Consider the following 26,841-nt stretch of genomic DNA (forward strand, 5'->3'; position numbering starts at 1 on the left):
TACCTTCATAGTTAACAGACTTGGTGGATGATGTTAGAAATTTGAACTCAAATTGTTAAAAAAAGTAGTTATAAGGACTCAGAACGTTAAACATTTTTTATTTTAAACTCAAATGATTAAAATCAATAAAAAATATAGACTCAAAATGTAATTTATGAATATGTTAGATACAAGAAAGTAAATTCTCTTTTCTAAATATACTATTGCATATATGTTAGGGTGAAGGGGGTGCTCACCTAATAGGTGAGTCCCCTCTCTTATGCCAAACCAATCCCCGTGTGCCACGTCAACTCCCCTCTTAAACTCCCCTAACACCCCAATTTGATGGCGCCACTCCCCTCTTAGGTGAATTGGTTTTTTTTTTTTTTTAAAAAAAAAAAAAAAAAAAGAAACTCATTGATTGGTCACTCCCTCTCTCTCTCCTCCCTCTCTCTCGGTGAGCCGCCACCGGTCGACCTCCATCTCTCCTCCCCGATTTCCTCTCCCGAGTGATTGGCGCCGCCCCCCTAATCGGTGAAACCCCTCCCCGAAACCCTCCCCGAATTACGCCCCTTACACCCTTATGATACAACTACTTTTTAAAAAGACAGCAGGAAGAAAGGAAAAAAGTCCGGCCTACACCCTAACAAATAACCTATTGCAATATTACACGTAAACAGTTATCTAACTGCCGCCATTCATTAAAACTGGCAGTCTGGCAGGTGGAATATTTTGATATTTCCTTGTTCGGTTACTATATATAGCTCCCACTAGTCATTACATGATTGCAAACCATCCAATACAGACTCCATCTTGAATCTACATGGGTAGTTTTAGAAAACACAGTGGAATATGTCCAGAACCAGATGAACAAGGAGGATGCTGCATCCAAATTGTGGATTCTGTGACGAAGAATAGGGGGGATGGAGCCTATCTGACATGGGAGAAGCTTTGTGTAGCTGTTTCAAGCTCAAACGGAAGTGCAGGGAAGAATGGATATAAATCCGTACTTAATGATGCCACTGGTTATGCTAAACCTGGAGAGATTGTTGCCATTATGGGTCCTTCTGGTTGTGGCAAGTCTACTCTCCTTGATTCATTGGCTGGTAAGTACTATATATAGTTTTACATTTTTAGATCTTGCATGTGTCACGAGCTCTTTGTATATAATCCCTATATATGTACATATACATTCACTCCACGTATAGAAAAGTGGTAAGACAGAATTATATATGAACAAACACCAATCGTTTTACGTATTAGTTGTGTGAACATGCAGGACGATTGTCTTCGAACACGAGGCAAACCGGACGGATTCTAATCAACGGACATAAATCAAGACTTGCATATGGCACCATGGTATGTATGAACAAGATATTCAAGAATTGTAGGTGGATTAGAGGCGTGTGAACTAGTACATCTAAATATATATGTTGAAAGTTTGCTGTACCAAATCCAAAAAAAGTTTCCTTTTTTAGAAGAGGAATCGAGAGTGGTCCTTATTTTTTATTACACTGGTAAGCACATAAATACGCTCGCCCGGCAATCACTCAAAAACCTAAACACATACCCTCAAGTGTTGAACCATTAAGTGCTGAACCATTAAGAGTCAGTATAATCCTTAATCGTTTAGATGTAAATGTCTGACCAATTCATATTAGAGGTCTTAACCATTCAGACTTGGGGGTTGTTTGTTTACCTCTTAATGAGGCTCTTAATGGTTCAGACATCTTAGACATCTTACTGGTTTAACACTTAATGGCTCAGACTATTTGTTTCCTGAGCAGACGTCTGAATGGTTCAAACATTTGCCAGTATAATGCTTAACCATTCAGAGACAATTGTTTGAACCATTCAGACGTCTGCTCGCGAAACAAACAGTCTAAGCCATTAAGTGCTGAACCAGTAAGAGAACTGAACCATTAAAAGCCTCATTAAGAGGTAAACAAACAGTTCCTTAGTGTTCCGTATAGATCCTTCCCCTATATATATAGGGTGGGGTTCTAGAGTGAACAATAGTGTATTTGCGTACTGAGTGAACAAATCCTGACCATTGATCTACACACGTGTATGGCTAGGATCTCATCATCAAATCATGAAATACACTAGTGTATTTCAACATCAAATCCTGACCATTGATCTACACACGTGTATGGCCAGGATTAGTTCACTCAGTTCGCAAGCTACACTAGTGTTCACTCTTGAACCTAATCATATATATATATAGGGGACCGCTAAAATGAAAACCATCTCCAGTTGTAAGAACCGCGAGAACCAGTTCCTAACCATTAGATCAACAAGATGGATGGATGAGATTAAAAGTAACTAAAATGAATATATATATATATACATATATATATATATATAGGGGACCGCTAAAATGAAAACCATCTCCAGTTGTAAGAACCGCGAGAACCAGTTCCTAACCATTAGATCAACAAGATGGATGGATGAGATTAAAAGTAACTAAAATGAATATTAAATACATTTTGTCTTATTATATCTTTAATATTTTAATCCAAAAGAGTAGTTTAGTAAAATTACTCTTTTTTCTCTTTTTGTCTTTATTATTTTTTGTTACTTTTTTTTTATTATATTACTTTTTGTTTTTATTATATTACTTTTTATTTTGTAAAAAGAATTTTTTTATTAAAAGCATTTTTTAAATCAAATTTTTTTTAAACAAAGACAATTGTTTTTGCACACCGGTTTTTGCACGCCGTTTTTACGCCCGTCTTTTTTTCGGTCATCATTTTTAAACGGGTCGTTTTTTCACGCCGTTTTTTACGCTCTGCTTTTCCAGCGTCGTTTTTTACGTCCCGTTTTAACGCAACGTTTTTTACGTCTCGTTTTTTTCGCGACGTTTTTTATGCGCCGCTTTCGGGCTCCCTATTTAGGCGCCGTTTTATCACACGGGTTTTTACGTTTTACAATTTACGTAGAAAAAGTTTTACGTTTTACGTTAAGAAGTTTACGTTTAAACTTTTTAAACTTTTTACGTTTTACGTATAACTTTTTACGTTTTAAGTTAAATTTTTTACGTTTTACGTTAAGCTTTTTACGTTTTACGTTAAATTTTTTTACCTTATACATTAAACTTTTTACGTTTTTACGTTCTACGTTGAACTTTTTACGTTTTACGTTAAAATTTTTACGTTTTACGTTTTAACGTTTTACGTAAAACTTTTTACGTTTAAAGTGGTTCTCGCGGTTCTTACAACTGGGGTGGTTCCTATTTTAGCGGCTCCCTATATATATATATATATATATATATATATATATATATATATATATATATATATATATATATTTAGGAGGCTGCTAGAATGAGAACCACCCCGAGTTGTAAGAACCGCGAGAACTACACCCCACGGAGCGCCGTTCGCCCCAATTTATTTTTTACAAGTAGATGTGTGCATTATAAACATGGCCGTAAAAAATCACGGCGAACGGCGCTCCGTGGGGTGTACTTTTTTACACCTCAAGTTTGGTGTTTTTTAATTTTTTTTCTTTTTTCTTTTTTTTTCACCAAACTTGAGGTGTAAAAAAGTACACCCCACGGAGCGCCGTTCGCCGTGATTTTTGACGGCCGTGTTTATAATGCACACTCTACTTGTAAAAAAAAATCGCGGCGAACGGCGGTCCGTGGGGTGTAGTTCTCGCGGTTCTTACAACTCGAGGTGGTTCTCATTCTAGCGGCTCCCTATATATATATATATATATATATATAGGGTAGGGTTCACCGTGAGAACCACCCATATCACGAGAAACAATGTGAACACAACCAAAATAAACCCACCTCACCACCACCCAAACACCTAACAAATCCTCATCCTATATATATATGGGGGAAGGTTCTAATGAAAACAACTAGTTATTACGAAAACTCGAAAACTAACTAAAAAAGCCTAAAAAACATACCATTTTTTTTGCATACCAATTTTCGCTATTTAAATTATGTAAAAAAAACTTTAAAAAAATTGTAGTGCACATGTGTAATATTACACATGTGCACTACAATTTTTTTTTTTGAAAAAAGTTTTTTTATATAAAAAAACTAGCGATTTTTATAAAAAAAATTGAAAAAAAAATTTGTGTGTTTTTTAGGCGTTTTTAGTTAGTTTTCGAGTTTTCACAATAAAAGTAGTTTACATTTGAACCATATATATATATATACATATATATATATATACACATATATATATATAGTGTGTGAGGTTCATTGGGGAACACTAAAAAAGTGGGGAACAGTGGGGAACCGACTCAAACGAACTCCGATTGGACTCATTCCAGCGAGTTGGAACCGGCTCGTCGAACCCTAACTAGGATCTCTTAACCCTAAATCCTAAATCATAACCCCTAAACCCTAAATATATTAGTGTTTGGCTTTTAGGGTTTACCTTTAGGGTTTAGGGTTTAGCTTTAGGTTTAGGTTTAGCCTTTAGGGTTTATAGTTTAGATTTTACGGTTTAGCTTAGGTTTTAGCCTTATTTTTTAGCTTTAGAGTTTAGGAGTTAGGATTTAGGGTTTATGGTTAAGAGATCTTAGTTAGGGTTCGACGATCCGGTTTCAACACCGTTGGAATGAGTCCAATCGGAGTTCGTTTTAGTTGGTTCCCCATTGTTCCCCACTTTTTTAGTGTTCCACAATGAACCTTCCTCTCTCTCTCTCTCTCTCTCTCTCTCTCTCTCTCTATATATATATATATATATATATATATATATATATATATATATATATATATATATATTTCAATAAAGAAACACTTTAAGTTGTGAGAACTCCTACTTCCCGCACGAGTTTCTCTACCGTTTTTTGCTCAAACGTAAATGAAAAAGTTATAAACACATATTAAAAAAAATTGCCAAGCCGATATTTATTCTCCATTTACACCGATGTAAGTTTTCACAAGAGACATTATTTTATTAATTTTTTTTCATAAAACATTTTTTTTTTTGAATTTTTGAGATTTTTTTTAAAACTTTTGTAAGACCGAATTCTCATGGTTCTTACAACGTAATATGGTTCTCATTTTTACCCTTTGTTTGTATGTGTGTGTGTGTGTGTGTAAACCACTCTTATTGTGAGAACCACGAGAACCAATGTGAACAAAAAAAAATACTTAAAAACACACAGTCTTTTTAATTTTTGTAATATTTTTTAGAAAAAAATCGCTATATTTCGTTCCTAAAAAAAATGAGTAACAATTATCGATACACATGTGCATATGTATCATTTCTTTGACAAATTTCGTAATACATTATCAGTATTAGACAAAACACGTTATATCATGTTTATACATATAGATGCACATGTGCATTTCTAATATTGGTAATGTAAAAAGTAGTGTATTACGGATGGTAGTGTAAATGAAAGTGCAATTGTCTAATACTGGTAGTGTATTACTGAAACTGTCAAAGAAATGATACATATGCACATGCGCATCAATAATTGTTACTCGGAATTTTTTTGGGAACGAAATATAGCAATTTTTTAAATATTAAAAAAAATTATGTGTTTTTTTAGGTATTTTTGGTTGTGTTCACATTGGTTCACGCGGTTCTCGCAATAAAGGGTGGTTTCTATCCGATCCTTATCCTATATGTGTGTATATATATATAGGGTGGGGTTCTAGAGTGAACACTAGTATATTTGTAAACTAAGTGAACAAATCCTGGCCAATGGCCATTGATTACACTTGTATATTGATAATCAAGGGTTAGGATTAGTTCACTACTGTTCACTATCAAGGAGGTTGTTCACTAATGAACCTAACCTTATAGATATATAAGCTATGAGTTGGCTACAAATTCCAAATTTCATAAAAAGTGTAAAAAGTCAGAAACACCAAAATCTCAACCAAAAAACTCACCCAAAACTCGCAAATAACAAAATGAAGATTAAGAAAACATCATATGTATGGGTTGTGTTTTGTTTGATAAGTCTCTGATTATCGAATGACAAACATTATTATGCTTTATGTTGATTAGCTTGTTGTGTTTTATGTTCATAGTTCTACGATTGTGTGTTTGAAGTTTTTTTTGGACTAATATGGTTTAATATGGTGTTTTAGTAATTTTCACTCTGTTATTTGTGGGTTGTATGTGTGTTTTATGGCTGAAATTATATATACATATATATGTGTATATATAATGTGAGTTCCATTGGGAAACACTAAAAAAGTGGGTAACCGAAGAACACTCTTAACAATTTAACTTAACATGTTAAAAATCATTTTTTTTTAATTTTTTCGACGCTTTTCTTTATATATGCTTTAAGAAGTATTGTTAATAAAAAAACTAAAAATATAAAAAAAAAACAGTTAAAAAAGGCTTAATTTTCTTTTAATGGTTTTTTATTGAAATAGTTTCTACCCATTTTTATAAGGAAAAACGCTGGAAAAAAAAAAATTAAAAAATTGATTTTAACATGTTAAGTTAATTTTATAAGATATATTTTTTAAATAATTTTTAATTTTTTTATATTTTTTAGTTTTTTATATTTTTATTAAAAATGTTTCTACATATATTTATAAGGAAAAGCGCTGAAATATTTTTAGAAAAAGTTAATTTTTAACATGTTAAGTTGAATGTTTAAAAGTGTTCCCCAACTAATTCTCCCATATATATATATATATATATATATATATATATATATATATATATAGGGTCGGGATTAGAGAAAACGATAGAAAGTGTGAAAACGGTGAGAACGCTTAACGATCGTCCGATCAAAACAATCTATGGACTAGATTGGCGCGGTGGCGTTTTCGTAAATAACATCAATTTTATTACGTGGACACGATTCATTAAGGGTAAAAGGGTATTTTTACTACTCCACACAAAACGCCAAATCATGAAATAAAATGCAAAAAACAAAAATCACAAACCATTCTAAGTAAAACCCCATCAAATATAAAACGCCAAACTCAATTATAGTAAAATTCCGCCTAAAAAACCGCCAAAAAAATCCTATACATACAACATCTGAGACCTTCAGTTAAAAATACACACAAAAACCCAAACGCCATATTTCATATAACCCATTCGCCTTAGAAACGCCAAAAAACCCAAACATCAAATATCTTCAACCCCAAAAACGTTTTTTTGAAATTCAGTTTGGCTCTCAGTAAGATTTCGCTTAATGAAATAGACAAAATCCTCAAGTGATGATATAGTCCATTTCATTGAGTAAAATCTCATTGACTTATCATAAACTTCCATCAAATTTATAACGCCAAGACATACAAAAACACTATTGAGGTTTGTTGTCAATAAAGTTTAGCTGTATGGGGTGGACAACATTGTCAGTTATCTTTCTTAACCGAGGATTAACAATGTTGTCCATCTCATACAGCAAAACATTATTGATTTTAGCATGATCAAAATTTGAGGTTTAAGGTAATCTTATTTCGTGGCGTTCTTTTTATCGGTAAAACGCCAAAAAAGTTAAAAAAAACAAACATCGTTGATTGTAAAAATTCAAGATTGATGGCCGAAGGATATAAACTCAATAACATTTTACTGCATGAGATGGACAAAAATTCAAGAAAAAGATGCTGATGTCAGACTGTGTGCTTCCAAACAGCAACACAAAAAACTACTTGAAAAACAAAAAAAAAAAACAAAATGAATCATACGAAAGTCGAACCAGCTAGTTAACATGATTCAAAAAAGAGAAAAAAGAGACTGGAGATAGAGAAGATTTGGAAGATCAATTGTTTATGTATTCTTTTTTTTTTTAATTTTCCTTTTCAGTTAATTGTTATATAATAAAACGCCATATATAATAAAAACGTCAAAACAGCCAAAAATGTTTGTTTAAACAATAAACGCCACCAAAAAACTCCAAAACCATAATAAAATTACTTTGAAAAATTATTATAAAAAACCCAAAAAAAAATAAAAATAAATAAAAAGCAAACTTGAAAATGTAGCTAGAAACAGTAAATACAAAATCAGAAAATACTTAAGAATCTAAAACGCCAAAATTGAAAGATGGGACGTGTTACAGACTTTAGAGATAAAGCTTATCAAAAACATTAATTACAAAACAGTAACTGAAAAGACAAATACTTTATTATAATAATGCACCGCCTAATTTAGGCCCCAAAAAGACATCCTATAAAATGATACATCTTAGCAACTTCCATTTGATCAAACCAAAAAAACAAATGCCAATACTACTAAATACCACCCATTGTAAAACGCCAACAAATAAACTGAATGAATTGTTATCAGAGGGGAGTACATCAGAAAGATTTTGCTGCATGAGATGGACAAAATTTCAGGAAAAAAATACTGATGCCAGTCATATGGCATTTTATATTTTTTGTTCTTGAAAAAGGTTTGGATAAGGAGAAGAGGTCAATGACACTGAAGAGTGGGTTCACTATAAAGATGAAGATCCAGATAAAGAAAAAGCGAAAAACCCACTCACACGCCATAGATCTATGTCCCCAAACATCCACAAAAAAAGTCAGTTCAACAGACGAGCATGCAAAAAAAATCAAACCCATGGGTTTGTTAAGTTTTACGTAAAACACGTTTTACATAAAACGCCATATATTTGATGACAGTTCTTGTACTATTAAAGAAGAGAGAGACTGATGACGCTGAAGATTGGGAAAAGAGATGCGATTAGGATTTTTAATTTGTTTCCTTCCCTTGTATTTTTTTCCTGCGGTTGAAATATAATTTAACAATAATAAAACATCAAGATACCATAAACGACAAAATGTTTATAAAAAAATAGATCAATAGGCCAACTTGTTTAAACGCCTTGGAAAACGTCATTCAAATAGATTTCCTGCCCCCTGGGTTCCAAATGGCATACGACGTAAATAACGCCATAAACGCCAAAATGTTGATACAATGGAACCATTAAAACGTCATTAATTATTGAATTTGGTTAACGCCAAAAATCTCAAAAACCAAAAATTAAAACAACATTGGGAAAAAGCGGAACACGAAAAGAAGAAGATGAAAGGACAAAAAAGCCCTTCCGCCCTTTTCTAAGCGGCGTGACACGTGTTGGGACAGAAAGCGTTCTCACCGTTCTCACACGTTTGATCGTTTTCTCCCGATCCCGTTTCTGTATATATATATATAGTTAGGTTAACGTACAATGGCCCTTATCGTACAATATGTACGCGATCATCTTAGTCGTCCGATCTGGTGCGAATTCACTTTTAAACATGTGATATGTGCTGAAAAACCAACATACGAAATTATTTTGTATACCAACATGCGATTTCATCATATTTACCAACATGCGAAATTGCTACAAAAAGACCAACATGCGATTTTATCAGAAATACCAACATGCGATTTCAAACATGCTTTTTTATAACGTGCGATTTCACAATATCGTACGTATTGTATGTTAAGGGATATTGTACTTTACAATTTCACTATATATATATACCATACATAAATTTATATTAAAACAGAATCTAAAATGATAGTTTTATTTAATGGAAAGAGTGTTAGTAGTCTATAAAACTAAAGCTTGTTGGATTAGTCGGTTGTTTACAGTTCACGGGTCACACAGTTAGCAAGTTATCGGGTCACGGGTAGCGGGTCAGGAGCCAGATTTGGAGCAGCTGAAAATGTATTTAGTCACATGCTATTTAGAGTTTGCGGAAGACTTGGTAGTTGTGAACGTGGGTTTCGTCTAACTTGTTTATCAAGTCCTAGTTTAGGAAGAAATAGTTTTTTAATATTATCACGTTGTGTATTGTATGACTATTTATAGTCTTTGCTTATTTAGTAAATTATACCCCCTTATATTTTTAGGGCCAATCTATCCGGACACCCACTGCGCCTAAATCCACACTTTTTTAAACCTAGACGCCTCGTATAGACCTATACGAGGCGTCCATGCACTGAATTCGATGGGTGTACAGAGGGTGTCAGGCACGTTGTTTAAGGAACCCTATACGCAGGGTATGGGGCTATACGAGGCGTCTATGTTTGGTGTTTTTTTTGGCTGAAATGAGGGGTGTTTTGGTGGGTTTTGGTATGGTTTTTTGGATAGTTTTTGAAGATGTGTTTTTTTGATGAAATTTTTTTTGGTTTTAAAAAAAGTTTTTTTTTTCTTTTTTACACTATAAAAAGTTGTTGTTTTTTAAAAATTAACTATTTGCCTTTAAAAATCGTTCTTTTTTTATTTTTAAAAAAGTGTTGTTTTTTTTTGTTTTTTAAAAATCGGCTATTTAAATATATTATATTGTTTTTAACATTTTACTTTTTAAATATTATTCTTTCGATTAAAATTTTATTGCTTTCAAATATTGTTTCCGTATTATATTCAGGGGGTTATATTGTTTCCGTATTATCTAAATTTAAGAGAACAATCATTGAGTAACCGAATAACTGAAAACAAACATAAATATGACATATATAAGATAACTGTTTACATCCATAACAAAAATATATAAGATAAGTTTGTACATCCATAATAACAATAAAAACAACAACAGGTCGATGCATCCAAATCCGAATCTGAATCCTGATGCTGCTGCTGCGGCTGGTGCTGCTGCTGCGGCTGGTGCTGCTGATGTGGAGCTCGAACCGGTGGAAGCGGTATCGGGGGTAATCCCTCTCTCTCTCTCGTCTATCCTGCTCCGCCCGTACCAGCCAACCTACCAAATCGTCGAGCCTGTCAAGCCTGGCTCGTACATCCGGATGTAGCGCAGCTCCTGGGGCACCACCTCGAATAACGTGACGTGGAAACTGAGGTGCCCCGGCAGGTGGCGGTGACTGTGGCCCCGCTGCACCGTCTAGATCCTCCGGAGGGTCCTCCACGGGCACTACATCAGCAGGATCTGCAGGAGGATGAACGGGCTCGAAATGCTCTGGTAGGGCCTCCTCTCTCCATACGCCCCCGTCGCGGTTTTTAAACCGCGGGCCAACGGGGAACCTCCTGATAACCCTCATCCCCCATAGCGACTGCATACCCATCCGCGTCGGCATGATGGCCGGCGTCCGTAGATGTGGGTCCTGCTGTGGTACGAGGCCCAATGAACGGGCAATGACGGTCACGTATGCCCCGCCATACAAAAATCCGCGCTCCTGCCGGTGATGGCCGGAGGCGAAGTACTGGGCTAGACCGTGTGCTAGCGCGCACGGCCTCCTATACAACAAACAATATAGGAAAAAAAGATCTGTGGTCGTACACCACTCACGGCTGTAGCCGCGCGCTGATATAGAAGTGGCGAGCAAATGGTGCACATACCTGCAGATAGTGTTAGCGAAATACAAAAACAGAGATTAATAAACAGTGCATATAATCACAATAATTGCAATAATAAACGTACATACCTGTATAGTGGGTCACTAACAAACGACACCCTCCCCTTCGACTTATCATGCTCCCAATGATCCGCCCCCGCAATCACCTGCCAAAACCCTACAAGAGTGGGTTTTTCAACCACCACTAGCCCCGCTGTGTAAATCTCAGTCTCGATCTCCTCCTGCATGTATAAACCACAACGCACCGCAAACTCTGCTAGCGTCATCGAACGCATAACGCCAGCAAGCCTGAAAGAAATCTCAGGCGGATGGGGAGCACCTGGGTACGGAAGCTGCACTGGCTCCCCAGGAGGGTGAAATGTGAATGACGAAAGGAACTCGACCAGCAGCTCCCTGTAGGTCGGCGTGTGCGCCAAGTCAAAAAGACGATGCCACGGCGAATCGATAGGTATAAACCGACGCACTCTCGGCGTCTCAGCAATCTCCTCCATCGCATCCCAATCGATCGATGCATGCGATCCAACGTGCATCCTCCTAAGCTTCTGGCAATGACGGGCGGCGTCAGTGCCGTCGGGAAACTCTAGATACGGATGCCCCTGCAGCGTATCCACAGGCGGCCGCTGTCTACGTCGTGGACCCTGCTGAACCGGCTCTATCTGAATGTCACCGCCCGGCATCAGATCGTCCTCCATAATAAATACTGTATACGTATACAAACAATAATAAATAAAACAATAATAAATAAATAAATAATTAATAATAATAATAATAATAATAATAATAATAATAATATAATAATAATAATATAATAATAATAATAATAATAATAATAATATAATAATAATAATAATAATAATAATAATAATATTTAATAACAATAATAATATTAATAACAATAACAATAATTAATAATAATAATAATATTTAATAATAATAATAATGATATAATAATATAATAATAATAATAATAATAATATAATAATAATTAATAATAATAATATAATAATAATAATAATATAATAATAATAATAATACTAATAATAATATAATAATAATAATAATAATATTTAATAACAATAATAATATTAATAACAATAACAATAATTAAGAATAATAATAATATTTAATAATAATAATAATAATAATAATAATAATATAATAATAATTAATAACAATAATAATATTAATAACAATAACAATAAAAAAAAAAAAAAAAAACAGACCCTCGTATAGCCCTCGTATAGGGCTATACTCGGCGTCCTGTTCTACAAGTTCATCATCATCATCAACTTCAAACCCCCAAAACCCAACCAAATTCAACTTTTAGGGCAAACCTACGGTCTAAAGGCATAAACGAGACAAAAATACTTAACTACGGGATGAAATACTTACCGGTGATGCTTCGATTCTTCAAAAATACGGTTGAAATACGTACGAGGCGTATAGATCAGAATGCAGCGTATATGTGTGTGTTTTTGTTTGTGTGTGTGATCTGTGTCGTCTAGGCCCCCCCCTGTGTTATACGAAGCCTAGACGCCTCGTATAGATCTATACAAGGCGTCTATGCTTTTTGTTAAATGACCATTTTGCCCCTGTTTAACCCTCAGTATAGCCTTTTATCAGGGGCAAAATGGTAATTAACCATTCCAAAAAGATATTTCTGAAATGGTTAATTACCATTTCGCCCCTGATAAAAGGCTATACTAAGGGGTAAACAGGGGCAAAATGGTAATTTAATAATACATTTTATTAATTAAAAAAAGAAATGGGGAAAAAGTAACCGCCTCAACTGTACTCCTCGTACAGACCTGTACGAGTCGTCCATTTTTGAAATTACCTTTGAGCCCCTGCTTAGTGGCTATACTGGGGGCATATCAGGGGTAAAATAGTAATTAACCAAAAAGCTTTTCAAAATTCAAATTCAAAATTCAAATTTTAACCGCTCAAACAGACGCCCCGTACAGGTCTGTACGAAGCGTCCACTTTCAAAAAATTCAAATTTTGAATTTCAGATATTCAAAAATTGAATTTTCAAAATCCCGCTCAAACAGACGCCCCGTACAGGTCTGTACGAGGCGTCTGGTTGTAGTAAAATTACCTTTGAGCCCCTGGAATAAGCCTAGATTGGGGGCATATCAGGGGCTAAATGGTCTTTTGTGCAATATTATACGAGGCGTCTAGTCCTATACGAAGCGTATAGTTGTATTTTTTTGTAGAAAAATTTAAAAAAATACTATTAATTCCAAAAAAATACTATTAATTACAAAAAAAATACTATTAATTCCAAAAAAATACTATTAATTACAAAAAAATAGTATTAATTACAAAAAAAAATACTATTAATTACAATAAAATACTAATAATTACAAAAAATTCTATTCATTACAATAAAATACTAATAATTACAAAAAAAATCTATTAATTACAATAAAATACTATTAATTACAAAAATCATTCTTCCGTGTAACTATCTATGTAATTAAGACTGGGGTTTGATCTTGGCCGAGGATTCATTATCGATGTATACCATTCTAGACGTGGCAAGTACATATCTTCCCATTGTTCTGTATGGGGTCTTCGGTGGGTCAACCATAGCCCGTGTGCTGGTGGCATAGGATAATCCCCTTCCAGCTTAACATGTATGAAGTGGTTCTCGTTAACATGTGTAAGCGTTATGAATAATGGTTGTTGATTAGCCGGAGGACTTAGTATTGGGAAGTAAGTGGAACTCGCACCCATGGTTGTCGTTAACAGGTGCACCCCAATACCGTACGTTTGTGCAATAAGAAGTCCTGCAAAGGGGAAGTCCATCCAGTGATTCTCCCCACAACCGGCCACTGAATCCCAAATTAGGCCCTGACGATGCGTGTGAAAATAACCATCAGCCCATGCTTCAAATATTGGGAACCAGATCGATTCGTTCTGATCCATTTCTTGGACAAGGTCCCTCCTAATAAGCCCCCATGAACTCTGATCCATCCCTAAGCCCACAGCCACAGACCGAAACCCACAATGACCGTCCGGCATCACATCTCGTATGCACGAGACGTACGGATGGAACACTGGCGGAATGTCAGACTTAAACCGTTCGATGATTCCCACGTACTCGTCCCCAATGATTAAAGGAAAACCGTGATCATCTCGTGTCTCTTTCTTCTTAGAACTCTTTGAACGGCTTAGGGTCGCTTTGGGTTTTTGGGACCTTATAACCGACTGTTGTGAGGCCTGAGACGGAACGTACGAGCTGTGGCGAGGTTTATCGTACTTACTTTGTCGTGAACCTTCAAAGCACGTGTTTGCATCACCGAATGAGCTTCTCCTCAATTCTTCATCTATACGAGAGGCCTCGTCCAACCTTTCTTGTACCTGCTTTGTTGTTGGTCGGCCACGAGTATTTTGTTGGACAACCGGTGGTTTCTTGGTAGATTTCGTTGGAGTCAACACCGCTTTAATCTTTGAAAGCAGGCTTTTTTGCTGAGCTGGGGGGTGCGACTGTAATTGTTGTCTAACAACATCTAGCTCTTCGACCATGTCAAGTGAGTCGTCTATCAATTTACAACTTTGGAAGTTAAGTTTCCGCCAGAAGACGTCTATGTCTTCGAGTTGAATCGGACGCTCTGCACGGTTAAAAACAATATTGTTTAAGTAAAATGAAAAAAGGAAATATATCACACAAGTGTTGTACGTTCAACAATTATTACCTTCACGCATGTACTTTTCTATCCTACAAGCACAGGGCAACCCACAGCTGTGCCACATTTGGCAACCACATGATGAATTAAAGCGCTCCAAGACATCTAGCCTCCTAATTGCCTCTCCATGCAACAAGTCAAGGGCTTTGTGGGATACTTTTCCAAGTAGGTGTTGAAACATCGGGTGTTTGTGGTGTTTCATTGTTTTTTCGATGCTTTCTCGAAAAGTCTTCCTTATTTCACCGAACTGTGTCTCAACTATATCCCGGACACAACCAACTATACGGTCCAGCGAGCTCCTATCTTCGACGTATCTCTTTAAGTTGGCATGTTGGCTCTCAACTCTGTTTGTAGTACGATTACCAAAGTTGCGCCTCTTATCAGTCCACGCAAAGACAAACATCTCCTTATAGTCTTTTAGCCAGTTATCGTACACGTATTTGAAGACTCCTAAAAAGTAAAAATAATTTAATAAAATTTGCATAGGTGAGTCGTATGTTATTAGAAAAACTTACTAGAACGTTTGCACTCCACAAGTCGCTTTCGCATGTTGCGCAAGTGGTAGTCGTAGATGGGTATGGATGGAGACTCAATCAATGAACCCCAGAATGACAAAAATATCTTCCAGTCGTCGTCTGTGAAGGCACCCTTGCAGTGCTTCATAACATTCTGTTGTATGTGCCACCTGCAAAGAAGCCTGGAGGCGTCTGGAAATACTTTAGCACACGCGCCCATAAGGGCTAGGTCTCTATCCGTTAAAATCACACGTGGCTCCATACATTCATCCAACATTGCCTTAACCCTCTCAAGCACCCACACAAAGTTATCACCCCGTTCTTTACTAACAACGGCATGCGCGATAATAAACGATTTGTTGGTAGGCGTCATACCAACAATCTGGATAAAGGGCATATTGTATATGTTTGTCTTGTACGTTGCATCGATCATCATGACGTGGGGGAATGCACGCCACAAGACTCTCGAGTCCCGATGAAGAAAGAAGATCTCTGTTACGATCTCTGTTCCGGGTTCTTCCCGGATCTCGTAAATAAAGTCGTTCTTCATCAGCACATTTTCTAGTGACTACATGGGAGTCAATCCTTGTCTTTGTTCGGCTCTAATCTTCGCTACAACGTTTTGAACGTCTTTCTGAACATGAAACCTGTCGGGGTCCTGCTTCCTTATCGTTTGAAATATTTTGCGCGGCTCCATGTTTTGAGCTGTCAGCTGCTCGATCAGTTTCATTTCGCTTGGAGTAAACCTTCGCACAAACGCGTGGGCCGACAGGTCCTCACAAAGTTCGTGGTTATGTTCAATTGTTCCGTCTTTTATCTCCCAGGTTTCATACGGGTGGTTTCGGACAGCCAGCAGGTAAAACGGGCAACCGGTTTTTTTGCTTCCAGCTTTTCTAAGTGTTGCTGTACTCTGGTGCTCACCACCACGATCACATTCAAGCCATACCCTCCCGGTTCTTCCCCCGATTTTCTTTGATCGACGGGTGACAATAACGAAACCATCCGCATTTGCTACTTCTTGTATCCGTTTCTTTAGTTCATCTAAGGAGTTGAAAACCTGTAACATCGACAATATTAATAATAATAATAATAATAATAATAATAATAATAATATAATAATAATAATAATAATAATATAATAATAATAAAATATTAATAATAAAATAGTAATTTATACCGTCTTTTTTAAGTACAGACTGTCCAGAATGGGAGGTGCTTCACCACCATATCTACCATATCCACCATAACCACCATATCCTCCAACGTCCGAATTGTTTTGATGAACATAAGGAGTGCCCGGGGAAATGAATTGCTGATGATCACCGTCTCCTCCGTATCCACCGTATCCCCCGTATCCACCGTATCCACCATATCCACCGTCTCCTCCGTATCCACCGTCTCCTCCGTATCCACCGTCTCCTCCGTATCCACCGTCTCCTCCGTATCCACGGTCTCCTCCGTATCCACGGTCTCCTCCGTATCCACCGTCTCCTCCGTATCCACCGTCTCCTCCGTATCCACCGTCTCCTCCGTATCCACCGTGTCCTCCGTATCCACCGTCTCCTCCGTATCCACCGTCTCCTCCGTATCCACCGTCTCCTCCGTATCCACCGTCTCCTCCGTATCCACTAGCATGGTATGAGTCATCTACACGGGCTGTTTCATCAACAGGAGGATGCTTGTTCAAATCTAGAAACGGGCTGTTTTGTTTTCCTTGTATACTAGACACAACCTCCTCTTGCTCATTAGAATCGGGAACGCCAGACTCCTCCAAAATAGACAACCGTATCATCATTAGTAAATAATAAACGAAAACAACAAGTAATTAAAACATTTACGCTAATAACTGTTACCGGAACGCTTTCGTGCCCCCAATTTTCGCTAGAATATTGCCCGAAGATATAGTTGCCGTTCCAATATGATGACATTTCAACACTCCGGGATGATAATAACGCAAACACAAATAAAAGAACAAACAGAATGTGAGTGTTTGTTTGTTGAAACCTCGGATGTGGACCAAGAACGCACTGTAGGTTGCATTTTATGGGAGCTAAAGACGCCTCGTATAGGTCTTTACTCCCCGTATGCCTTTAAGTCATGTCAGACATAGTCTCTTCATAGTCAAATCGGTCAGTCCAAGACGCCTCGTATAGGTCTATACGAGGCGTCTAAGGGCCTTCGTATTGGCCCCTCGTACAGGCCTAGACTCCCCGTATAAGTTGACTGATGTGACGTTGTACGAGGTGCAGAAGTTGGTCGGGAAAAGCAACCCTATACGCTTCGTATAGCCCTATACGAAGCGTATAGGAGGGTGTGGATTTAGGGAACAAGGTGTCTGAATATGTACACCCTATTTTTATCGAACACAGTTTGTGAGTGAGTTTAGTGTGTGTAATCAAAGGGGCCTGAACCAACATTTAGTATCAGAGCCTAGGGCTCGTAGGAAGTGGGTTTGAAGATCGGAGGAAGCCTTCGCTGCCGGCGGGTGTGTCGGTCGGTCGGTGGAAGGCACGCGTAAAAGAAGGGTTCGGGATCGTTATACAGCAGAAGATGGAGACCGAGAGGTAGCTCGTGTCAGTCGTTATCGTGCGGAGAGTACCAGTTAGGATGACGGGGGTGACAGGTGAACACTTGTGTGTCTCGTAGATGTTAGCGGTGATCAAAATGGAAGAAAAGGATAACAGCGATCGAAGGTAACCGGTGTGCAGTAATGGGAATATTTTGGATCAGTAGTGATCGGAGAAACCTAGGAGATCGTAGGTCAGCAGTTTCGAGGGTTTCTTTTCTAAGGGATCAAAAGGGTAGCGGAGACGAGTCGTGATTCAGGCTAAATCAACGGGCTTGTTAACCCAGTTGTTGATCAAAGAACGAGAATGGATCGTGTTTTTATTTGTCATATACTCTTTCTTGCCTAGGATAAGAATCACAAGGAGGCGTCGATCTTATGGCAGAAAAACCAACGGGTGTAACGCGGTAGAAATGAAACAGCGGGTGGCTGGTGTCTAGTTGGTGGTTGATACGCAAGGGATGCTTATCAAGGAAGAGTTTGATAGAATAGTAAAATCACAATCAAAGACGACTTTGGACGTGGTCGAGGTGAAGATCGGGGTGTCCAGGATAGGTCGACTTATTGGAAGGCTTTAGGCGTGACCGTGGTTGAGGTCGGGAGTCCAGTAGAAGTCAGAAATGGTTTGAGAAGAGATGGTGATTCGGGTGTTGTGAACAAGTGGTGTGAACAAACAGATTAAGGGGGTGATTGTTGGATTAATCGGTTGTTTACGATTCACGGGTGACACGGTTAGCAAGTTATCGGGTCACGGGTACAGGTCAGGAGCCGGATTTGGAGCAGCTGAAAATGTATTTTGTCACATGCTATTTAGAGTTTGTGGAAGACTTGGTAGTTGTGAACGTGGGTTTCGTCTGACTTGTTTATCAAGTCCTAGTTTTTAGGAAGAAAAAGTTTTTTTTTAATATTATCACGTTGTGTATTGTATGACTATCCCCTTATCATTTTCATCGAACACAGTTTTTGAGTGAGTTTAGTGTGTAATCAAAGGGGTCAGAACCAACAAAGCTTTCGGGTTCAAACCCTAGGATTGGTGTTCTTTTATAGGAAACTTTTTTCCATATCCAGATCCATATAATCCCTTTTTAGTAACTTGTCTATTATTGTTAGTTTTTTTTTTTCTTTTTTTTTTCTGCTTTTCTTGGTATTGGGCTTGGAAATCTATCTCGATGAGATTGTCAAATTATTTATGAGATAATTGAGAACGCGATATCAGGGAGTATGAACTATGAAAAGTTAAAATAAAATATTTTGCTACAATAGTTTTGTTTATTGTTGTGATCTTATCCCAATTATTGTCCTATTACTAATTTTTATGTATAAATTTATATTTAGGGTCCCATATTTTCTACTCACACAAGCCCCTGAATTCTCAGAGACGGCGCTATAAATGATCATGCTTAAACACTTTCAAATTATTGTAGGCATATATGACTCAAGAACAAGCTTTAACATGGACTCTAACAGTTAAAGAAACTGTGTATTACTCGGCTGAACTCCAGCTGCCTAAGTCGATGCCAAAATCAGAGAAGAGGGAGAGAGCTGATAAAACTATAAGGGAGATGGGGCTCCAAAATTCCATGAACACAAGAATAGGAGGTTGGGGGATCAAAGGACTTAGTGGTGGCCAAAAGCGACGCCTAAGCATCTGTGTAGAACTCTTAACACACCCCAAGTTCCTCCTCCTCGACGAGCCTGTAAGTGGTCTTGACAGCGCATCTTCGTTCTATGTCATGAGTCGGATTGTTAAGCTCACTCAGCAATACCAAATGACGGTTATCACAGCCATACATCAACCTAGTAGTCAAGTGTTTGGGCTTTTCAACAATCTTTGTTTATTATCTTTGGGGAAAACATTATACTTTGGTCCCACTTTTGCAGCAAACCAGGTTATTTTCATCTTATAACCATGTCAACAACAACAATTATTAGATATCATGATGTTGCATGAACATAACTTTTACTTTTGTTGGCACCACCAGTTTTTTGTAGCAAATGGTTTTCCCTGTCCAGAGCTACAAAGCCCCGCGGATCACTATCTAATGACTATCAATTCAGATTTTGATGAGGTAGGACCCCTACATTATATATATTGTTCAGTATTTTCCATGATGAATGATCAGACTATCGGATATGCTCCTAATACACTAGCTCCGCCCTTGCCTAAAAAGGCCCTAAAAACGCCTAAAAATGGCCTATCAGATATGCTCTTATCGTGGATGATCTAACAAGTCATGGAATACCCTTATCTTTCATCAAATTTCTTCTTTTACACTAAAAGTTAAAGTTCTATTACATTTTCATTCAACTATTCTTGTTTTGGCACTGATAGGACACTGATATTGGAAACGATCCTAATGAAGTAATCCATCTCCTTGCTGAAGCCTACAAGTCATCAGAAGTATATATGGATACTCAAAGAGAAATAGCTACTTTATGTACACAGGTAACTCGTTGTGTTTTTTCATATGGCTAAACTTTTGGTTACGTAGAAATGATTTTTTTTTTCTCTTCAAAGAAAGGAGAGTTAATCGAGGGAAGAGGTGGCCTGCAAGCCAGTTTCATTACACAGTGTATGGTGCTATCAGCAAGATCATTCAAAAACATGTATCGTGATCTAGGATACTACTGGTTGCGACTTGGTATATATATTGCGTTGGGTTTTGCATTAGGAACACTCTTCTACGAAATCGGTTTCGAGTTTGACTCCATCAGTGTAAGTTTTATGCTGAAACGTTCAAGTGTGTATGTTATGATTTTAAAAGAGTAGATTTGTGCATAGTTTCACCACAAGACCCCTCTTTAAGACAAAAGTTACGTACTCACCAAAGGAACTTTTGAGAAAACAATAATGAAAATATTCATCTGATCTTTTTTTATTACGAAAACAAGTAATAAATAATATTTGTATGTAAACCACTTTCAACAAATACCTAAATTTTCATGAATACTAATTTCTAATACTAGTTCTTGTAATATAACTGGTTAAAAGTTATACGTATATTGCAATATCATATTTAATAGATGATGATAAACCATCACATGTGATAAGGCTATAAAATATATTTGTTAAAAAAAAAAATAGATGCTTAAATGAAAACTAAGTTTTAAGTTGAACGGATGTATATGCATAATTTTAGTGATGTTTTACCATGTGGCCCCTAAAAAACGCAACTTTATCTTTTTACATTTGACACCATTTATGATTGGCCATTGCTAAAGAGAATATCATCATCGTACTCATTAAATCATTACTCAGTAAATTCCATTAATAACACAATTAATTATATAGTGAGGAAAGTAAGATATAGACAGTCTTTTCTCTATCCCTTAGAAATAGAGAGGCTAGGACCCCCGACTCATAGTAGTTTTGCATCAAGCCTTGGACATAAGGCACGTAACACTCAGCAATTAAGACAAATGCCAATTAGTGCATGTACTCCCTTGCCTTTCGGCTATCGACGCCACCACAAATAAACAGTTAGGATGCGTAATAGCATTCACATTCAGCGGCCCCAAATTATGTGAGGGCCTTTTTATTTTATAAAAAGTGTTTATAGGTGGTTGTAAGTAGATGAGAGAGAAAATTTTACTATTCATCTGTAAATTTGAGGGACATTATTCATCATTTATAGTTTTTTAATATATTTTGGTTCTGAGTAGAAGAGGGAAAAATGTAATGATAAATGTATTATAAAGTATTATTTAATTGAAAAACAAAGAGAAAAAATATTGATTTTTAGTGTAATATAGGTTAAAAAATGGGGTGTTGGATATAAATGCTCTAATACATTCGGGCTTTTGGTTGCGGGTTCTTTTTTTTTTTTTTTGCGGGGGTCTTGTGTTGCTAATCATCTTAAGATAAATATTTGAAATGGTTTGTTTTTTTATCATACAGGCTAGGGTTTCAATGATTTTATTCGTTTCTTCATTTCTGACCATTTTAGCTGTCGGTGGGTTCCCTTCCTTTGTAGAAGAAACCAAGGTTTGTTATACATCCTATGTTTGTTGTTACTTAAAACAAGATGCTTTTGAGATAAATTCAGTTATAACAACATTGTATATATTTGTAACTAGGTTTTTCAATGCGAAAGACTAAACGGACACTACGGGGTTGGGTCATATGTTATCAGTCACGCAATTTCTTCAACGCCGTACCTACTTCTCATCTCTTTAATCCCGGGAGCCATAGCGTACTCGTTCATCGGACTCCAAAGAGAACCGGGACAATTTATATATTTTGAATTAGTTGTCTTAATGGCAATGTTGTTGGTTGAATGCCAAATGATGATTGTAGCAGCCATTGTGCCAAATCTGCTTATGGGCATCATATCTGGTGCTGGAGTCCAAGGGTTGATGATACTAGGTGCAGGATTCTTTCGGCTACCAAACCATCTACCTCATATCTTTTGGAAATACCCAATGTACTATATATCATTTCACAGGTATGCATTAGAAGGACTGTACAAAAACGAGTTTGAAGGGCTTAAGTTCCCTGCGTACCCAGGAGGTCTTCCTACGGTTGATGGAGAAACGCTACTGAAGAGCGTATTGCACGTCGAGATGGGATACTCTAAATGGATTGATCTTGCAATCATGTTTGGTATGGTGGTTGCATATAGGATAATGTTCTTCTGTATCATCAAGACAAAAGAGAATGTGGGGCCTATCATTAGAGATTTCATGTCAAGCTATACTTTCAGGAACTAAAATTAATACAATTGTATCAATCTCCATATGTCTTAACTTTTTATGTTATGATACCTACATGAACCCGAAACCGGGTGTCCCCAAGGCGATAAGAAATGTGCCTTTAATTCTTGTGTGATTTTTTGTTTCTATGTTGAAATTATTATTGTATGTAATTCATACATCAAACATGATCAGTTGTTCTTATTGAACTTGTTGTAACAAATTATAAAAGTTGTTACACTTATGGTTTTATTGTTATGATATGTTGATAATTGACAAGGGTGTTAAGTGTGCAGTTTATAATGTGAAAGGGGCTCATATGAAACGTGTGGAAGCTGCCAGGTTTGTATTGAAACATTACGAGGGCTAAAGTGAAACTTGGTCTTCTGTGATATAAAAAGAAGAGAGAGAGAAGCAGAGCTCAGTTGCTGAATATTTTTCTAAGGGTTTCGAATTGTTCTCTCATTTTTCCATTGTATTCTTCTGGTCTCGTTTGTCTTGTACAGTTTCTTGTTGATCTGAGATCTTGTGATCTCAGCATTTCTATAGTTGTATCGCTGTAAATCGTTCAACAGATTGTGTTGATCAGTTGAAGTTTTTCTCTGTATTTCATAGATCTCATTATTGTGAGATCTAGGGTTTGGTTGGGTGATTTTGGGGTTGGTTAACTAATAAAGTTTTACGTCACCGTTTTGCCGCTACTTCCGTTGTTCTTCTGTCATTCTATAATTTTGTACATGGTATCAGAGCCATGTTAGGCTCTTGTGTCTAGATCTGAGTTTCCACTGCTCATATTTGGGTGTAAATCTTGTTATTGGAGGTTCGGAGGCTTCTCTTGTTGAAGAATCTTCTGGATCGGTGGTCTTAGGAAGCGTGCCGGTGTTGATCTTGTGCGATTGAAACCCTAGCTAGGGTTTGGTGTTTGTGTGAAGAAGACTCTCTCGTTTATAGGGTTTTTACACTTGTGTTGGTCTCTGAAATCCAAGAAGATTTCAGGGAAAATTAACCAAGTGTTGTTGGTGTTTTCTGTTCTGTTCTTAGCAACCCTAGAAGGTTGCGAGACAGTTCTACTGCTTCGAGGGAGTTAAATGCTTCTGTGAGATCTTTCCATTCTTTTTACTCTTTACTGTTTTTTTGTTCATTGCACTACATCAGTTATGTCCTAGGAATTATTGTTACCGGACTAGTCGGGCGGGCACTTGATCGAGTCTTTTGTGCTAATTGTTGCATTATTCTGTGGTTATTTTTTCAGTGATTGTTGCATTATTCTGTGATTTTTGGTTACTGTTCTTTCTGTTTATAGTTGTAGTGTGTCTATAGGTTGTTGTTTAGGTAGTGACTCCTGAGTAAAGGCTTGTCCAGGCACCGTAGAGTGACGATCCTGGAATCTGGTCCCTGACTCAGCTTCGCCCTAGTTTTCTTTGCTTTTGTTATTGTATATTCTGTGATCTGTTGTGAATCTTTGTGATATTCTTTGTTTCTGGTATCATGGGTGATGGTGAAGGTACTTCACAGACTTTGATTAGTAAACTTGATATAGGAGACCCTCTGTACTTGCACCCTAGTGACTCGAGTAGATTAACCATTGTTAATATAAAACTAAAAGAGACAGAGAACTATGAGGTATTGTCTAGTGCTATGAAATTAGCCTTAGAGGCTAAGAATAAATTTGGTTTTATTGATGGGAAATGTGTTAAAACTGAAGATTATGAGTTCCTAAGTAAACAATGGGATAGGTGTAACTCAGTAGTCTTAACTTGATTATTAAACTCTGTGTCTGAGGAGTTGTATTTGGGGAAAGTTTTTTTCTAAACTTGCCTCAGAAGTGTGGGCTGATTTGAAAGAGACGTACGATAAGGTGGATGGTTCTGTTGTGTATGATTTGTATAAAAAAAATCAATTGTATTTCCCAAAACGGTCAGTTTCAGAATATTATCACAAGTTAAATACTATGTGGAAGCAGTTTGATGTTATATTACAACTGCCTTCCTATTCTTGTAAAGATGCTAAAGACTATAATGATTTTACTACTCTAATAAAATTGATGCAGTTTCTCATGGGTCTTGATGATATTTATCAACGTGTGAGAACAAACATACTAACAAGAGAACCATTTCCATCTGTTAAGGTTGCTTTCTCCATCATTTCTAGGGAAGAATCACATAGAATTGCTAGTAGTGGTCAGAAAAATGGGCCAAATGTGTCTTTCCTAACTAAAATGAATCAAGTTTTTGATCAAAAGAAAAAACCATTTAGAGGACCTAATCCTAATTTGAAGTGTACACATTGTAATATGATTGATCATACTGTGGATAGATGTTTCGAGTTGATGGTATCCACAGGGGTTTAAAAGAAGGTCTAATGTTCAGAGTGGTAAGGGAAGTAGTAGTAATAATGTGAATGTTAATAAGGGTAATATGGTGTCTAGTTCTTCTATGCCTTTTACAAATGAGCAGATTTCAAAGCTGCTAAGTCTTGTGAGTGAAAAACCTGGAACTAGGCAACAAATTTCAAATATGGGAGGTCAGTCTTTTAGTCTGAATAATAATGTTAATGTGTCAGGTGTTTGTGGTAGTTTTATTAGCTGCTCTAGTGCTGTGAGTTATGCTAATGATTATAAATGGGTCATGGATTCAGGTGCTAATCAACACATGGTAATGAATGATAAAGACATGTATAATTGTGTTGATATATCTGAGCTTGATTTAAAAGTCTGTCACCTTAATGGGACTAGTGCTAAAATTACTAAAATTGGAGACATTAAACTAGCTTCTGGTGTTGTGTTAAATGATGTTTTCTATGTACCTAGTTATAGTGTGAATCTTGTGTTGGTTCATAAACTTGCTAAAGATAACAAGTTGTCTGTTGTGTTTGATGAATCTATGTGTGCTATTCAGGATTCGAAGTCAAGGAAAGTCCTGGTGACTGATAGACAGGAAAATGGGGTATATTTTGTTAGTAAGAATGGTAATAATTTGTGTTTTAATAGTATGATTAAGTCTGATATTTGGCATAATAGACTGGGTCATCCCTCTGATCAAGTTCTGTCTGTGTTAAAAGATAGGTTGAACTTAGGGTCTGGTGAAAAACATCCCTATGAAATATGTCATAGGGCTAAGCAAGTTAGAGTTCCATTCTCTCTAAGTGATCATAAGTCTAAAAGTGTGGGCGAGTTAATTCATTTGGATTTGCGGGGTCCTTATAGGGTCACTAGTAGGGAAGGGTATAAGTATTTCTTGACTGTTGTAGATGATTTTTCTAGAACTGTTTGGTGTTTTCTTTTAAAAAAATAAGTATGAAGTCTTTGAAAACTTTGTTAATTTTTATGAATTGTTGCAAACTCATTTTGAAAAACGCATTAAGGTGTTTAGAAGTGACAATGGTACTGAGTTTGTCAATCAGCAAATGTCAAATTTTTGTAAACAAAATGGAATTATTCACCAGACCTAATGCTCCTATACACCACAGCAAAATGGTGTGGTGGAAAGGAAGCATCGACATCTTTTAAACATGGCTAGAGCTTTGTTATATTAGGGAAGGTTACCTTTAGGATTTTGGGCAGATTGTGTTCTAACTGTAGTGTATTTGATTAACAGGATTCCCTCTTCTGTGTTATTAGGTAAAAGTCCTTATGAACTTGTGTATGGTTTTGAACCCTCTCTTGAACCTTTAAGGATTTTTGGATGTTTGTGCTTTAGTACTGTTTTAAATGAGTCTGATAAACTATCTACTCGTGCTGAAAAATGTGTTTTAAATTTAGGGCTGTAAACGAACCGAACGAACACGAACAAGGCCATGTTCGTGTTCGTTCGTTAAGGAAATTAACATGTTCGTGAACTGTTTACGAACACATACCGAACATAAGTTTTTGTTCGTGTTCATTCGTTAAGGAAATTCAGTTGTTCACGAACAGTTCATGAACACTGGTCTCGAACACAAACGAACGCAAACAAATAAAAACGAACGCAAACGAACTTTTAATTTGAAAATAAAAAAAATAAAAACATTGGTATCCTTAAACGTTGGATATAAATAGTTAAATACAACCATCAAATGATAAATCAAAACAAGAAGTCTACTACAACACCAAACAATGAATCAGATTTAGCTAACTTAGAGCATTCGCAATGGATCCTCTATAT

The 26,841-nt window shown here is 36.7% G+C and overlaps 1 protein-coding gene across 1 annotated transcript; it reads left to right on the top strand.

Annotated features, from left to right (window-relative positions):
* Positions 1-797: 797 nt before the first annotated feature.
* Positions 798-22,877, top strand: LOC110882076 (ABC transporter G family member 11). The gene is made up of 8 exons (XM_022130174.2): positions 798-1,085; positions 1,259-1,338; positions 19,432-19,896; positions 19,990-20,076; positions 20,340-20,453; positions 20,526-20,723; positions 21,906-21,992; positions 22,085-22,877. The coding sequence occupies exons 1-8, from the start codon at positions 803-805 to the stop codon at positions 22,715-22,717; spliced, it is 1,947 nt and encodes a 648-aa protein (XP_021985866.2). The 5' UTR covers positions 798-802; the 3' UTR covers positions 22,718-22,877.
* Positions 22,878-26,841: the final 3,964 nt, after the last annotated feature.

Source organism: Helianthus annuus, chromosome 10 (assembly GCF_002127325.2).
Source record: "Helianthus annuus cultivar XRQ/B chromosome 10, HanXRQr2.0-SUNRISE, whole genome shotgun sequence".
Lineage (NCBI taxonomy): Eukaryota > Viridiplantae > Streptophyta > Magnoliopsida > Asterales > Asteraceae > Helianthus > Helianthus annuus.